This window comes from Miniopterus natalensis, chromosome 3, assembly GCF_054644295.1.
Source record: "Miniopterus natalensis isolate mMinNat1 chromosome 3, mMinNat1.hap1, whole genome shotgun sequence".
NCBI lineage: Eukaryota > Metazoa > Chordata > Mammalia > Chiroptera > Miniopteridae > Miniopterus > Miniopterus natalensis.
In genome coordinates this window covers 95429784-95444989 of record NC_142083.1, presented here as the reverse complement: position 1 = coordinate 95444989, position 15206 = coordinate 95429784, and the positions used below count along the sequence as shown (strand labels likewise).

Sequence of the window (15206 nt, the reverse complement as noted above, 5' to 3'; positions counted from 1 at the left end):
CTAATTTTTAAAAATGTATTGGGGTAACACTGGTCAATAACATTATGTAAGTTTCAGGTGTACAACTTTGTAACATGACATCTGTATACTCTGTTGTGTGCTCACCACACAAAGTCAAGTCTTCTTCCATCACCATCATTTGACCCCTTTTACTCTCTTTGTTCTCCCAAAAATCATTTTTTTCCTGTGGAAAAAGAAAAGTAGAGCAGGTGGGAGATTGGACAGTTGGGGGGGTTGCAATTTGAAACGGAGTGGGCATTGTGGGCCTATTTACGTGGTGGCATTTGAGGGAGTGGCAATATTAGGGAAGGAACTTTCGGGGGGGAGGCCCCAAGTGGGGTCCAGGAGGACAGAGGGCAGGAAGCAGGAGCGGGCAGGTGAGCAGCCATCGCAGCTCTCGGGGGGCAGAGAGGAAGGCCCAGGAGGATCGTGGTCTCTGGCCTGAGCCTCTGGGACTGGAGCTGAGGACCCTGGCGGCCCCAGGCTCCTGAGCGGGAGAGTAACATACAATGTCATGCGAGTGATCAGGCATGGCTTAGGTTTTGACATGTATACTTGCGATTTACTGACAAGGCCTAGAAAATGGTTAAAGAGTTACCTCTGGGAGTGAGGAGGTGAGAAGAAAAATTTTGTTTTTTTAAGCTGTACTTTTGCCGGGATTGCTACTACAATTAATGCATTTAGTTTTTAAATAAAAATCTAAAAACATTTTAAATACATGCACAAAACTTGTGTTAAAGAAAATGTAGAAAGCAAAGCCTGAGTGTGCGGAGATTGTGTGTGTGTGTGTGTGTGTGTGTGTGTGTGTGTGTGTGTGTAATAAGCCAAATTACAGAAATACACTCTTAGCCCATTTGACCAGCGGAAATGAACAAATAGATTCTAATCATCATGTGGGGAAAAGCTCACCCTTAACAACAAATAAAACCAGGTGCCACTACACATATTATAACAAGCAAATAAAAGTCATAACACTGAATGTTGGCCAGTCCGGGGAGAAACTGGTCCACACCACAAATCTTAGGGCTCAGTCCGGAGACAGAGCTGTTGATGGAGGTTCTGCCTCTTTCTCTGAGCACCCCTGGGTGCTTTCCATGAGGCAGCCTGGGAGGTGGCTGTGGGGGATATGTGACAGGAGGAGCTCTGCGCCTTCCCCCGCAGACCCAGGCCTGGGCTCTGGATTGGTCTGCAAGCCCCCTCTACCAGGAAGCCCCTAACTCCTGGTTCAGACACAAAGACAGGGCAGGCTCTGGGGCAGCGCACAGCTCGGCTCCCACCTCAGGAACTTAATGGTTTTAGTAATATGTGCTCACTGTGGAAGCCCGGTGAAAAATACACAAAAGCAGACAACCCTAACCCTAATCACTTAGGAACTATTTTTGCTACCGGTTTGGTGCCGTTCAATACGGCCCTTTCTTCTACTTAAAGAACACTATCATATTGTATGTCTAGTTTTCCCCCCTTCTTATTAAAAAAATCCTGTGTTTCAAAAAATATGTGTCTATGAAGAAATGTTTATTGTAATAAACAATTTTAATCAAGCTAGTCTTTTTTTAACTTCAAAATACATGCATGAAAATGCACCCTTTGCAAGAACACGTACTAACTAAAAGGAATGTATTAAGCACATTAGCGTGACTGCCTTGTGGGGGGCAGAGGGGGAAGGGAATAGACTGAGGGGGGAAGGAGATATAAATAGAGCAGGAGGGTTCTTGTACAGGCTGGGGTGGGAATGTGACTGATAGAATTGTAGGCTCCTGTGACCCCAGGCTTTGCACGAAGAATCCAGCTTCCTCCCAGTCTGGGTGCCCAACTTGGAGAGTCCACCCCAGCCAAGTTGCTGGGATACTTGGCTGTAGAGCCACAGACAGAACCTCACCCAGGTGAGGATGGGGTTAAACAGCAGAGGTGGGAGAGGGTCCCAAGCCAAAACTATCACTCACACCCTGTGACACCTGATCTGTTTCCCTCTGTGGGCCTCAGTCTACTTATTTGTAAACTGGTGCTCACAGGTGGTGCTACAGAAGCTTAAGGAACAGAGAATGCTCTGGGAGGGCCTTCTTCCATCACAAGGACAGGGAGGTAAGGGACAATTACTACAAAGGCCAGTCTCTGGGCCAGCTGACACATGGACCCTTAGTCCAAGCCTGGGCCCCTATCTCCTGGACCCTGGGCTCTGGCTGTGGCCCAAGGAGAGGGGCTGGAGTGATAGCCCCTCACCCCACCTGTCCCTTAAAGCTCTGACTGCTCATTGTCACTGAATCTGATGAGACCCCACCCTCAGACCCCTCCCCTCTCCTGACCAAATGATCACAGCCTGGCCCCCAGCCAGACTCCATGTATATAAGGGGACCCTGAGGGCTGAGCTCCATGGAGGCCAGTCCAGGGCCTCACTCAGCTCCAGCTCCGGCACCATGATGTCTCTGACCAAGGGCAAGACGACCGTCAGCATGTCCATGTGGAACAAGATCTTCACACAGGCAGATGCAATGGGCACTGAGGCCCTGGAGAGGTGAGTGCCAGACAGGCTGGGGCCAGGTAGGTGACAATGTGGGGTGAGTGAGGACAGGGGACTGTGAGGACAGGGGACAATGAAGAGGGGTCAGTGAGTTCAGGGATTCCCTGGGGAGGGGTCAGTGAGTTGGGGAAGATGAATTCAGACGTCTGACTGACCCTGGGCTCACTGAGGCCTGAGCAGGGACAGGCACATGGAGGAGCATGGAGTTCCTTCCAAGGCCTGAAGTGCCTCCTAAGGCAGTCAGGTTGCTACCAGCACTGATATTGGGGTCTCTGACCCTGTGGAAACCGTGGTCAAAAGAGGTTCCTCTGAAGAGCCTGCCTGGGATGCTGCTGGAGAGAGCATTATTTTTGGCAGAAGGTGAAATGGGAAGCCTAGTGAGGGGTGGAAGGAGGCCCCCCCTGGCCAGAGGAGGTGAAAGGGACTGGATGCCAAGGCAGTGGGAGTTGAAGAGCTGGCTGTGCAGACCCAGTTGGAAGCAAGGAGACAAGCCAGAAGTTGCTGTGGTCTGGAATAGGCAAGTTGGGTAGTGCGAGGGGTGTGTGGGCCCCTAGCTAAGGAGGGTGGAGCTTGGGTGGGAGATTTCAGGCTGGGAGAGAAGTGGGACCTGCCCAGCTTGCAAGGCCTGTGGCAGGGTTGAACTCAGAGTCTTCCAGCTCCGAGCAGCGGGGACGTGGACAAGCTGCCCTCCTCCGGAGCTCACGCCTCGCCCCCATCCGAAGGCTCTTCGCCAGCCACCCGCAGACCAAGACCTACTTCCCACACTTCGACCTGCACCCCGGCTCCACGCACCTGCGCGCGCACGGCTCCAAGGTGGTGGCCGCCGTGGGCGACGCGGTCAAGAGCATTGACCACGTCGCGGGCGCGCTGGCCAAGCTGAGCGAGCTGCACGCCTACGTTCTGCGCGTGGACCCGGTCAACTTCAAGGTGGGCGCGGGGGGAGGGGGGTCCGGCCGGGCGGGACGGAGGCGGGGCCGGCGTGCGAGGGGGAGGGTCTGGGCGACAGAGGCTCGGCTCCCCCAGCCGAGAGCACCCAGCCCGCTCCCGCCCCCAGCTCCTGTCCCACTGCCTGCTGGTCACGCTGGCCTCGCACTTCCCCGCGGACTTCACGGCCGACGCCCACGCCGCCTGGGACAAGTTCCTGTCCGTCGTGTCCAGCGTCCTGACTGAGAAGTACCGCTGAGCGCAGCCGAGGGGCTCCGGGGGCCAGGCTGGGACCTCTCTTCGACCTCTGAACCCTCCCACTGTTCCTCCCAGGACACCCCATAAACGGATGACAGATTGAGCTGGGCTCCCGCGTCCTCAGTACCGGGGGCAGGAGGAAACAAAGTGAGGGTGGCGTCACTCGCTGCCTGAAGGCCACTCCCCGGGCGCTTTGGGGCGGTCCTTGCGCCTGCGGAGCCCAGGAGAGCAGCCTGGAGCGAGCACAGCAGCCCCAGCGCGCCCACGCTGTTTTCTTTAGGTGCGTCTGCGCGTCAACTATCTTTACAAATCACCCAAAGACTGTCGCTTCACTCAGCGTGTTGGTTGCGTGCGGGGACTACTCAGGGGACTTTTCTTCAAAGCCTGATGTCATAGCTCCCGCGCTGAGGGGACCCCTGATGCCGTTCCCCTCCTGGCCCCCCGGCGAAAAGGGGGTTCCCTGCCTCGCGCTCTTTTTCCTGGTCCCTCCAAGGCTCCCTCCTGGCGCGCGAAGCAGTAACTTTGCCCGCAGGGGAGTCATGCTCAGCGACGTGAGTGCCAGTAACCCGGGGACCCCCGAGGCCGTGGGGATCTGGGCTGGCGACGATTCCCGGGTGCAGGCCGAGGGTCCCCGAGTTCCCGCCGCGCTCTGGCATCTAAAAGCGGGCGGGGCGCCCCGGGGCGGAGGAGGGCGGGTGCTGCTATAAGGAGGCGCGAGCGGCTGCCGGGGGCTCCCAGAGCTCGCCACGCCTCCACCACCATGCTCAACGCCCAGGAGCGCGCCCACATCGAGCAGGTCTGGGACCTGATCGCGGGACACGAGGCGCCCTTCGGGGCGGAGCTGCTGCTAAGGTGGGTAGGGGGGAAGTCTCCAGCATCGCTGGGGGGTGGAGACAGAGGTATTAGGCCTAAGATGGGCGGGGGGGGGGGGGCGCAGGAGAGACGGGGGTTGCCAGGGGTCTGGGCGGTGCAGGAATTGCAGGCTCTCCCCCCGACCTGTTCCCGCAGGCTCTTCACCGTGTACCCCAGCACCAAGCTCTACTTCCAGCACATGGGCGCCTGCCCGGACGAGGTGCACCTGCTGAGCCACGGGCAGCGCATGCTGGAGGCGGTGGGCGTGGCCGTGCAGCACGTGGACAACCTGCGCGCCGCCCTGAACCCGCTCGCCGACCTGCACGCGCACGTGCTACGCGTGGACCCGGCCAACTTCCCAGTGAGGCAGCGGGGGCCGCCGGGGGGATCGCGCGCGAAGCCGAGCGATGGGGGGGTTCCGGAAGGAACTGGAGGGGGCAGGCGCCCTCTCACCCGCCCCTTCTCCCGCAGCTGCTGATCCAGTGCTTCCAGGTGGTGCTGGCCTCCCACCTACAGGACGAGTTCACGGTGGAGATGCAGGCGGCCTGGGATAAGTTCCTGACGGGCGTGGCCATAGTGCTGACGGAGAAGTACCGCTGAGCCCCGCGCCCCGCATGTCAATAAACCGACCTGAAACGGGGAGGCACTGCGCATGCGTAGTCTTTGGGTCTTGGCCGACGTTACTGTTGCTGAGCATAGAGGCTCCTGGAATCTTAGGGAGCAACCCCAAAACTTTGCTAACAAGGGAACGGGGCCCCGGAGCGACACTGAGAGCTCTCCAGATTTGGAATGAGGACAGTTCCCGAGCCTGGACAGGATACTCGAAGGGTGGAACAAAACAGTTGCCCTCTTGAGACTGGGGGTGTGGGGAGCTGTGGTGGGGCAGAGTGGGGGCTCGAATGGGTGGGGGGCTCGTCTGAGGTTTCAGCGCGCATCCGCACCGGGGAACCATCACGGTTGGTTCGCAAAGCACATCGCATTCCCTCGGTCATTCATCCTCCCTCCATCCCCGCCTCGCACCCGGAGCTGCGATCGTGAATCTCGGCCTCCTTTGCAGAAGGACGTGGGCGCCCAGGCACAGGCGCCAAGTTCCTGGCCTGAGGTCAAACAGAGTTCGGGGTCCAGGGCTCCTTGGACCCTCCTCTCTGTTCCTTTCCCGCTTCCTCCCACTTTCCCCACCACCACCACCACCACCACGCTCAGTCTGCAGCAACACTTGCCCTGCGCCAAGTTAACCCCTTTTTCTGAATCTCCTGGGCTGGGAATGGGGGTGCAGAGGAACTCCTAGATGGCCACAATCTGGCATACGGAGCAGGTTTCCAACCGGTTCACACCAACAAGCTGTGTAATCTGACCCTAACACACTGACGGGAGAGGGGGGGCGAACGACGATGACGCCCCGACCTTGCTTGACTTTGCAATAATTTTTAATATCATAATACAGGGTGGGTGTCTGGCAGGACCATGGCCGCCTAACCTCCACCCCAACCCCAGCCCCAGACGCTGTGTCTCAGTCTCTACGGGTTTTCGGGCCAAGGCCACCCCGCACTCCCCTCACCCCAATATCTCCACTCTGCTGCTTGGGGCTGAAACTTTAGCGCTCCACGCATAACCTTTGGGGACAAGGGGACGGAAGCCAGAAGCCGACCCTGGTGCTCTGCAGACTGTGAATGAACACGGCTTCCGAGCTGGCTGGCCCCGGTCTGTGCTGGGGGGGGGGGGGGGGACACAGAGCCCGGCAGAGGGGCGGGCACCCAGGTCTGAGAGGGATGCTGGGCGCGAGCCCTGACAGCGCTCAACCGAGTTCCCCCGCGCGGACCGGAGGCCTGCACGCCGAGGGGAGTAGGAGGGCGTGGACGATTCACCCCGTATTATCCTTCCTCCCCGTTGTTTCCATGAACCACTGACAGCTCTTGGTACTGGGCAAAGTCTGGTGCGAAAGCAGCATGTTTCACTTCCCCAAAATTGGGCTCCCCTCCACCGCAAGCAAATAGACACCGCGACGCTTTCCCCGGCCTCGGCCCCTCGTGGGTGCACGGTGGGTTTGGGTGGCTCAGGAACCTGCGTGGGAACCCCGGAGCCTCCGGAGCGACAATAGAGGGAGCCCTGGAGAACTGGAACTCCGGCTGCAGGAGACCCAGGGAGTGCGCTCGGCTTTGGAAGCCCCGCGCCCCTCCCTCCGACGGTGCCCTCGGCCCCACCCCGGCACCGCGTTAGCCAATGAGCGCGGCCCGGGAGGGCGTGCCCCTCGCGCGCCGGGTCTAAAAGCTGCTCCCACGCCCCGCCCACCACCCTTCTGGTCCTTACACAGACTCAGAAAGAAGCAACCATGGTGCTGTCTCCCGCCGACAAATCCAACGTCAAGGCCGCCTGGGACAAGGTCGGCGGCAACGCTGGCGAGTATGGCGCTGAGGCCCTGGAGAGGTGAGGACCTCCTTTCCCCCTGCTTCGACCCGGGAGGGGGGCTCAACACCCACCCGCCCGCCTGCCAGCCACGCCTCGGGGCTCCCCCCTGGCTGTCGCCCACATCCCCAAGATCTCAGGGCCCAGGCCGCGGACCTGCCCGAAGAGGCAGCCAGTGCTTGCAGCGCAATCCAAGGCTCATGACCCTGCCCTGGGCCCCCACCCCCGCCTTCAACTCCGCCTCTCACCCTCTTCTCCTCGCAGGATGTTCCTGAGCTTCCCCACCACCAAGACCTACTTCCCCCACTTCGACCTGTCCCACGGCTCTGCCCAGGTCAAGGGTCACGGCAAGAAGGTGGGTGACGCCCTGACTAAGGCTGTGACCTATGTGGACAACCTGCCTAATGCCCTGTCTGACCTGAGCGACCTGCACGCCTACAAGCTGCGTGTGGACCCTGTCAACTTCAAGGTGAGCACGGGGGCTGGACCCGCAGAGCTCTGGGCACAGGACGCCCGTGGGTTCCAGAAGGTGGCGCCCTAATGCCCCCTAATCCCGCCTCTCTTCACAGCTCCTGAGCCACTGCCTGCTGGTGACTCTGGCCAGCCACAACCCCGCTGAGTTCACCCCTGCCATCCATGCCTCCCTGGACAAGTTCCTGGCCTCCGTGAGCACCGTGCTGACCTCCAAATACCGTTAAGCTGGAGCCACGCCTATCCCTACCTTGGGCTGGGGCCCCTTTGTGCTCTGGGCACCCTCACTTCCTGATCTTTCAATAAAGTCTGAGTGGGCTGCAACCTGTATGGCCTCTGTTCTCTGTGCCTCTGAAGGTGCCAGGGGGGAGGGTGGTTCTCCTTGCTTTTGGACCAGGGGCCTCTCCATAGCTGAGGAAGAGAGGGAAGGGGAAGGAGCAGAAGGGAAGGAATCTAAGGTTGACGCTTCTAGGAATGCCCTGAGCCACGCTTTAGTCCTAGGAGGCGTGAGACTTCCAAGGGTTCATCTCTGAGGCACAGGTGGGGAGTATTAAGAACTGCCACCTACTTCGAAGTCTCTCTGACTGATCAATATTAAACAAACAATATAGATCAAAATAAAACAAAGCAAAATAGTCGAACCCCCCAAATATGCCGCTCCTGGTGCAAAGGCAGGTATGTGCTAGACAATCTCCATGAGATTCCCACCTCCTCCCTGCCAGAGAAAAGGTGGGTTGGAATGGAAATCAAAGTCCCAAGCACCCTTCCTGGGTCACAAAATCCCTCTGCAGTCAGGTGGCAGGACAGTCTGGGAAGCGTAGAGGGGCATGAGCTGCCTGCAGAAGTCAGGGTGCACTTTGGGGAGCACGTTAGCCTAGCACTTTACTCTCTTGTTCTGCACTTCATGAGGCACATTAATAGCTCATTGTGTTCCCAGCCCTGTGTCCCCCAGCACATTGCACCCCCTCCCACGATCCCCATTCTGTAGCCAGAGGCTCCTGGGATCTCCCAGCAGATCTAGGGAGCTGTGAGCAATACTGTAATTAGACAGTCCTCTGTCCCAGATGCTGAAGCCCTGAACTCCACACCCGATGTGGCTCTGCAGCCACCTAAGGGAAACCATCGGAGCCCCAGCCCAGCCTTGATCTCCAGGGCAACATGGTAATCCTGGATAAAAGCTTGGGGAGGGTGGCAAACCCCTTGTTCACCACTTTTTGGTGAAACATTGGACTCTGAACAGCTGATGAGTTTGCTTCCCCCGCCACCATGCACTTTCCCTGAGCCTCACAGTCCAACTCATTTTTATTTAAAAGGGGAAAAGCAATGAAGAGATAAGTTAAAATCCACTTATGCTTTCACACACACCCTTTTTGTGTTATCAAAGGAGTGAGTGTCCCTCTGCCCTGTGCCCTGCTGCTGCAGCAGAAGTCCAAGTCAAGAGTTTGGGACTAAGCCCACTGGCTCCTATTCTGTGCTGAGGGGACGCAACTACACTTTTTTGTCAAAAATATCATCCTAACATAGATATTTGTCTGCAACCTGCAGACAAATGCTCTTTTCACTCAACCTTGCCTTCTGTGCATCTCTTCTGGCCAGTTTACCCAACTGTCTCATTTTCAGCAATGTATTGGTTATTGCTACATTTTTGTTAATTTCCTTTGTCAATTTTTCTCTTAAACCACTTGTCTTTTTCTTATTTATATGCGGGAGCTCTTCCCTTATGAAAAGCCTAAGACATTGGCTGAGGTGTGTTCCTTCAGCCTTGCCTTCAAAGGACTCAGGGGGCAGGCAGAATGGAGCAAGATGCAGAAGGGGGGTTGTCCCAGGGCCGAGGAATGAAATGGGAACTTCTAAGCCCCCAGGGTCTTGTCCTTTTTGTTCTTCAGAGCCAGAGCCAGGATTGGGCCTGAGGCAGTGGACAGAATCAGGAAAAGCACGAATAGTAGTAGGAAGGGAAGGGGAATGAAGTGGGGGAAGGGTCCAAGAGGACCAAAATGAGAAGAGCAGGAACAGAGGGCAGAACCTGAGGGAGCGTTGCTGAGGCTTGTCTGAGCTGCTTTTTTCTATCCAGGTCAGCTTATCCATCAATTCCTCCTGGGTACCCAGGGCAAGTCTTGAGTGAAGGTCCTAGGGGAGGGATGGGGGCAGAGGGGTGGGCTAAGGGAAGCCCAATCAACCTACTGCCAAAGCTAACTCTTCCTCCAGGCTCCCGAGAAAGGGCATAGCAACAACTTCTCACTGCCTTTTCTCTTCACCCAGTTCTGATGTTTAACCTCATCAGTAATTCCCTCCCACCAACTAGACCAAGGGACCATCACTTGTCACCAGTAAGGGGACTGCACCAGCTGGAATTCCTGCCCCTTCTCCAGAAGTCCTTCCCTTTCCCCATCCTGCAGGGTCTGGCCAGCTTCTTCACACCCACAGCCCCCCCCCATTCTGCAGCCACAGAAGCCCTCTCCCCCCCCCCCCCCAGGCCCCTACAAGCCAAGTGGGGGGCTCCTCCTCCATCCTAGTCCACCTAATACTTACTCATCCTCCAGTCTCACCTCCTCAGGGAAGCCCACCATGATCCTCAGACTAACCCTAATATTCTTGAATGCCTCATCCACTCCCTTCATGCTTCCTCAGGGCCTTTAATGAGGTTGGAGACTAGATGTGCTTGTGTGATGATTTGATGACAGTCTGTGTCTCTAACTAGGCTGAAAGCTCAGCTCTTGTTAAGCAGCTGCTTTATCAATTCAACCACTATTTACCCAGTGAGTCTTGGGTTGGGATGGGAATGGCAGTGTTGTCATTGTGAACCAGGACCATTTGGTCAGTCAGAGGGAGACAGCCATTCACACAGTCACACAAGGATCCTGAAGAGGAGAGGCCCAGGATGGGGCTTCAGGGCCACCTCCCTGGGAGAAGACACTTAAGCCCCCGCTTCCCACCCCAGCCATGTGAATCATGTTTCTCAGTATTTGTTTCTCCCCCACTGGTGGTCAGTGACACTCAATGATTGTTTGTGGGGAAAATGGGGGTGGGGGGTGGGGGGGATGGAAGAATCAAGGTTGAAAGGGAGCAAGAGGGGTTCCAGGTAGGAATTCTTGGCATGTGAGCAGCGATCTCCTTGTACAGGCATCTACCTCTCTCTGTCCGGGACTAGGCAGGCCTTTCTCCCTTCCCGCACTCAATAGCCCATTCATTCATGATTCTGCCAAAGTTAAATATGCTCAGCGTGTAACAAGCCTAAGTCCAGGCAGGTCCTCAGGTGAGAGCAACCTGGGGCTAGGGAAGCTCGGGGACCCTAAAGGGTGTCATGAGCTCGTGCAGTGAAGCGCCAGCATCGACCCCCCTCTACAGTCCGGCCCCCGCCGGCTGTGGGGCGAGGGCACCGCTTCCTGGGGAGCTGGGTGCAGCGGTAGAGAAGCAGCCGCATCCTGGGAGGGAGAAATGTCCTGACCCCGGGAGGCTGGGCGCCTCCACCAGCTAGGAGCCAAGGCGAGGGCCGTGCGCGGGGCGCCCCCTGCCGTGCCGGCCGAGCAGCGCAACCCCGGCCCGGAGCCAGCCAATGAGCGCGGCCCGGGCGGGCGTGCCCCTCGCGCGCGGGGCATAAAAGTTCCCCACACACCCCGCTCGCCAACCTTCTGGTCCTTACACAGACTCAGAAAGAAGCAACCATGGTGCTGTCTCCCGCCGACAAATCCAACGTCAAGGCCGCCTGGGACAAGGTCGGCGGCAACGCTGGCGAGTATGGCGCTGAGGCCCTGGAGAGGTGAGGACCTCCTTTCCCCTGCTTCAACACCCACCCGCCCGCCTGCCAGCCACGCCTCGGGGCTCCCCCCTGGCTGTCGCCCACATCCCCAAGATCTCAGGGCCCAGGCCGCGGACCTGCCCGAAGAGGCAGCCAGTGCTTGCAGCGCAATCCAAGGCTCATGACCCTGCCCTGGGCCCCCACCCCCGCCTTCAACTCCGCCTCTCACCCTCTTCTCCTCGCAGGATGTTCCTGAGCTTCCCCACCACCAAGACCTACTTCCCCCACTTCGACCTGTCCCACGGCTCTGCCCAGGTCAAGGGTCACGGCAAGAAGGTGGGTGACGCCCTGGCTACCGCTGTGGCCCAGGTGGACGACCTGCCTACTGCTCTGTCTGCCTTGAGCGACCTGCACGCCTACAAGCTGCGTGTGGACCCTGTCAACTTCAAGGTGAGCACGGGGGCTGGACCCGCAGAGCTCTGGGCACAGGACGCCCGTGGGTTCCAGAAGGTGGCGCCCTAATGCCCCCTAATCCCGCCTCTCTTCACAGCTCCTGAGCCACTGCCTGCTGGTGACTCTGGCCAGCCACAACCCCGCTGAGTTCACCCCTGCCATCCATGCCTCCCTGGACAAGTTCCTGGCCTCCGTGAGCACCGTGCTGACCTCCAAATACCGTTAAGCTGGAGCCACGCCTATCCCTACCTTGGGCTGGGGCCCCTTTGTGCTCTGGGCACCCTCACTTCCTGATCTTTCAATAAAGTCTGAGTGGGCTGCAACCTGTATGGCCTCTGTTCTCTGTGCCTCTGAAGGTGCCAGGGGGGAGGGTGGTTCTCCTTGCTTTTGGACCAGGGGCCTCTCCATAGCTGAGGAAGAGAGGGAAGGAGATAAAATGGCAGAGGAGGGAGTGGAACCAGCCCTGGTCACTGCCTGGGATCCACTGGGCATCCCTCCACTCACTCTGGGTGTTTTGCTGCATACATTCCCCTTCTTGCATTTCGTTGTCAAGCTTCTCTATTGAACAGGAGTTTGCTCAATTCGTTTTCCATGTTTGTTTTCTATGGCATTTACATTCAGAGTTGGAGGGCCTCCAGCCTAGGACCTCAGAGTTCGCCCATGGCTCCTCCCAGAGTTGGACAATAGGGAAGCCATGTGGGTCACGCTCTTTCAGAGTCTAACTGAATGCTCCCCTCTCCATCAAGTGCCTCCCAAATACGCTCACAGTCTAGATGAAATTGGATTTGAGCAGTGCAACTGCAGATGCCAGGCAATTTCCTGGAGGCCTCCTTTTCTCCTGGGTCTAACTCAAGGATGCTCACTCCGTAGGTACTGACGTCCTGGAGCCATCACAGGTCTGGAGGCCCTGTTTTGGGGCCCAGCTGGGCATCCACTGCAGGCTTGCACCTCTGATTCCCCCTAGTGCTGCAGGGAAGAGGAGAGCTAGGGCCAAGGACTCTGTACTCCGATGTGCTTCCCACAGAGCTGGACCCTAGTGCTGCAGCCTCAGAGTGAGGCCTTGAGGTGGCTGGTACTGGCTGCTGTCCAGCCCCAAGCTCCCAACTGAGAGCAGTGTCCTTTCTTCCCCAGGTTCAAGAGCATTTCTTGAAAAATGAGACAGCAGGTCCCCTGCCTCAGTTTGTGATGCTTTTAGCACGGCTGGTGACTGTCTGAGCTCTCAGTAAGAGGCAGTCTTCCTTATTATTGGAAAAAGTGAGGGAGCAACTCAAATGTCCATCAGCTGATAAACAGACCAACAAAAGGTGGTCTATCCATACAATATAATGTTGTTCCTTCATAAAAAGCAATGGAGTATTGATACATAATACAAGGTGGGTAAACCTTGAAAATGTGCTAAGTGAAAGAAGCCAGCCACAAAAGACCGTCTACTGCATGATTCTATTTATTTGAAATATCCAGAACAGGCAAGTCCACAGAGACAGAGTGAAGACTGGTGGTTGCCAGGGGTGGGAGCAGGAGGGCTATGGAATGACTGCTAATGGACACAGAGTTTCTGTGTCCATTTGGGGTGATGAGAAAGTTCTGGAACTGGATAGTGGTGATGATTGCACAACAGTGTGACTGTAATTAAGGGCACCAAATTGTACACTTTAAAATGACTAAGATGGCAAATTTTGTGTTATGTGAATTTTACCATCACTACTGCCACAACAAAAAGAGTGGTGCCTGGCACAGAATGAGTGCCGCGTAGGTATTAACTACTATTATTACGATACATCCTAGGCACTCAATAAATGTTCACTGTCCTGAAAGGAACATCTGCTATAAGCGAAGCACTTAACATTTCTTATTCATTTAATTTTCACAACCATCTTGGGAAGAATAAATTTTATACAAAAAATAAGAAAATAGACTACTCAGGGAGGTGTCATAATAGACTTGGGAGGGAGGTAGAATAAACTGATCAGCAATGACAAAATCCACGCTAAAGTTTTGTGTTACTTAATAATCATACATATTAAATATTAGTTTCCATATAGCAAATATTACAAAAATGGGGACCTCAGGGTCCAGGGCGATTGGGAAGGCCCCAGGTCAGAGCAGATGGAGATTGGCAGCTTCGGGATCCCTCGGCACTAAACTCAGCGGCCTGGCGCCCCCTAGAGGCCGTGGGGACCTGCTGGCGGGTTGGTGCAGGCGCAGCCCGGGGCGCTAAGCTCGCTCAGGGCCGGGCTCCAAGATGGTGCTGTCGGCGGCAGACCAGGCGGCCGTGCGCGCTCTGTGGAGAAAGCTGGGTAACAACGTCGCCATCTACACTACGGAGGCCCTGGAGAGGTGCGGACAGGCCCTAGCGGCCTCTGGGCTCACTCGCCTTCCTGCTCGCTGCGGGGATGCCCCCGCACCCCGGGGGCGCACCTCACTCGCCCTTCCTCCCAAAGAACCTTCCTGGCCTTCCCCTCCACCAAGACCTACTTCTTCCACTTGGACCTGAGCCCCGGCTCCACCCAGATCAAAGCCCACGGCCAGAAGGTGGCCGACGCGCTGACCCTGGCCGTGGGCCACATGGACGACCTGCCCAGCGCCCTGTCGGCTCTGAGCGACCTGCATGCGCACAAGCTCCAAGTGAACCCCGTCAACTTCAAGGTGAGCATGCGGCCCGGTGGGGGCTGGACCCTCTCACCAGGGGAGGGGGAGTTCCCACAAGGGGAGGATGTGGGGGGACGGATGGACCTCGGTGGGGACCACTCCGTCCCTCCGCAGCTCCTGGGCCACTGCCTGCTGGTGACCCTCGCCCGCCACTACCCCGGAGACTTCAGCCCCGCCCTGCAGGCCTCGCTGGACAAGTTTCTGAGCCACGTGACTTTGGCCCTGGCCTCCAACTATCACTAAACTAGGGGCGGGCAGTCGCGGGACACCCCTGCCTTCCTTTCCTGAGACGTTCCAGTGTTAAGAGTAAAGGCCACGAAAGAAAGCCTCAGCCTGCGTGCGTGCGTTCCCTGGGTGGGCGCCCTGAGGCGTCTGGTACCCTGGGTCCCAAGGGGCATATTGTAAACCTCGACCACCATGCCCTTGGCTGCAGCCACTTGGAGACGCAGGCCAGAGGCTTCAGCCCATCGGGAGCGGGGTGGTCTGTCGGGGGTCTTGGGCTTGCCCTAGTTTATGAGACCTGGCCCCTCCTCAGAGGGCCTCGCTTTGGGGGACTCCACGCAAATCTAGTTAGAGCGGGACCAGGTCCCTCATCCACCTAGAACTGGGGCGGTATCAGGGCTGCGGGGCACAGCCCCTGAGAAAGTTAGGGAATGGCGCCCCCTGCCGGTGAGGAGAGGACTTACTCAGAGACCAACCTGCAAAACGGTACACAGCGGCTCTAGAAGGGTATTGAGGACTTTAGGGATCCAGGCGGCTTGGGGTGAAGCCAGACTCCACCTGGTGGAAGGAGGTTCGTCCTGCCCAGTACAGAGTCACGTAGCAAAGTGGGCCAGGGAGGCGGCCCAGAGTCCTGCCCACACCCACACTTCTAAGCAGACATGTCAGACTGCTTTCTTTTAAAATTTTTTCCTCATTAAATCAATCACGGTCATTGCAGAA

The 15206-nt window shown here is 57.2% G+C and overlaps 5 protein-coding genes across 5 annotated transcripts; all 5 read left to right on the top strand.

Moving 5' to 3' along the window:
* Positions 1-2417: 2417 nt before the first annotated feature.
* Positions 2418-3731, top strand: LOC107539647 (hemoglobin subunit zeta). The gene is made up of 3 exons (XM_016216212.2): positions 2418-2512; positions 3241-3445; positions 3573-3731. The coding sequence occupies exons 1-3, from the start codon at positions 2418-2420 to the stop codon at positions 3699-3701; spliced, it is 429 nt and encodes a 142-aa protein (XP_016071698.2). The 3' UTR covers positions 3702-3731.
* Positions 3732-4441: 710 nt separating this feature from the next.
* On the top strand, positions 4442-5165 carry HBM (hemoglobin subunit mu). The gene is made up of 3 exons (XM_016216219.2): positions 4442-4552; positions 4709-4913; positions 5024-5165. The coding sequence occupies exons 1-3, from the start codon at positions 4461-4463 to the stop codon at positions 5150-5152; spliced, it is 426 nt and encodes a 141-aa protein (XP_016071705.1). The 5' UTR covers positions 4442-4460; the 3' UTR covers positions 5153-5165.
* Positions 5166-6850: 1685 nt separating this feature from the next.
* LOC107539671 (hemoglobin subunit alpha) lies at positions 6851-7754 on the top strand. Its single transcript, XM_016216245.2, has 3 exons — positions 6851-6976; positions 7220-7424; positions 7525-7754. Exons 1-3 carry the CDS (start codon positions 6882-6884, stop codon positions 7651-7653), a joined length of 429 nt encoding a protein of 142 aa, XP_016071731.2. The 5' UTR covers positions 6851-6881; the 3' UTR covers positions 7654-7754.
* Positions 7755-11047: 3293 nt separating this feature from the next.
* Positions 11048-11942, top strand: LOC107539672 (hemoglobin subunit alpha). The gene is made up of 3 exons (XM_087815143.1): positions 11048-11183; positions 11408-11612; positions 11713-11942. The coding sequence occupies exons 1-3, from the start codon at positions 11089-11091 to the stop codon at positions 11839-11841; spliced, it is 429 nt and encodes a 142-aa protein (XP_087671269.1). The 5' UTR covers positions 11048-11088; the 3' UTR covers positions 11842-11942.
* Positions 11943-13857: 1915 nt separating this feature from the next.
* HBQ1 (hemoglobin subunit theta 1) lies at positions 13858-14538 on the top strand. The gene is made up of 3 exons (XM_016216216.2): positions 13858-13952; positions 14057-14261; positions 14379-14538. The coding sequence occupies exons 1-3, from the start codon at positions 13858-13860 to the stop codon at positions 14505-14507; spliced, it is 429 nt and encodes a 142-aa protein (XP_016071702.2). The 3' UTR covers positions 14508-14538.
* Positions 14539-15206: the final 668 nt, after the last annotated feature.

Coding starts and splice junctions, on each gene's coding strand:
- HBQ1 (XM_016216216.2), top strand. CDS start 13,858: ATGGTGCTGTCGGCGGCAGACCAGGCGGCCGTGCGCGCTCTGTGGAGA. Junction 13,953..14,056: donor ACTACGGAGGCCCTGGAGAG/GTGCGGACAGGC, acceptor TTCCTCCCAAAG/AACCTTCCTGGCCTTCCCCT. Junction 14,262..14,378: donor TGAACCCCGTCAACTTCAAG/GTGAGCATGCGG, acceptor GTCCCTCCGCAG/CTCCTGGGCCACTGCCTGCT.
- HBM (XM_016216219.2), top strand. CDS start 4,461: ATGCTCAACGCCCAGGAGCGCGCCCACATCGAGCAGGTCTGGGACCTG. Junction 4,553..4,708: donor GGGGCGGAGCTGCTGCTAAG/GTGGGTAGGGGG, acceptor CTGTTCCCGCAG/GCTCTTCACCGTGTACCCCA. Junction 4,914..5,023: donor TGGACCCGGCCAACTTCCCA/GTGAGGCAGCGG, acceptor CTTCTCCCGCAG/CTGCTGATCCAGTGCTTCCA.
- LOC107539671 (XM_016216245.2), top strand. CDS start 6,882: ATGGTGCTGTCTCCCGCCGACAAATCCAACGTCAAGGCCGCCTGGGAC. Junction 6,977..7,219: donor GGCGCTGAGGCCCTGGAGAG/GTGAGGACCTCC, acceptor TTCTCCTCGCAG/GATGTTCCTGAGCTTCCCCA. Junction 7,425..7,524: donor TGGACCCTGTCAACTTCAAG/GTGAGCACGGGG, acceptor CTCTCTTCACAG/CTCCTGAGCCACTGCCTGCT.
- LOC107539647 (XM_016216212.2), top strand. CDS start 2,418: ATGTCTCTGACCAAGGGCAAGACGACCGTCAGCATGTCCATGTGGAAC. Junction 2,513..3,240: donor GGCACTGAGGCCCTGGAGAG/GTGAGTGCCAGA, acceptor CCCCATCCGAAG/GCTCTTCGCCAGCCACCCGC. Junction 3,446..3,572: donor TGGACCCGGTCAACTTCAAG/GTGGGCGCGGGG, acceptor TCCCGCCCCCAG/CTCCTGTCCCACTGCCTGCT.
- LOC107539672 (XM_087815143.1), top strand. CDS start 11,089: ATGGTGCTGTCTCCCGCCGACAAATCCAACGTCAAGGCCGCCTGGGAC. Junction 11,184..11,407: donor GGCGCTGAGGCCCTGGAGAG/GTGAGGACCTCC, acceptor TTCTCCTCGCAG/GATGTTCCTGAGCTTCCCCA. Junction 11,613..11,712: donor TGGACCCTGTCAACTTCAAG/GTGAGCACGGGG, acceptor CTCTCTTCACAG/CTCCTGAGCCACTGCCTGCT.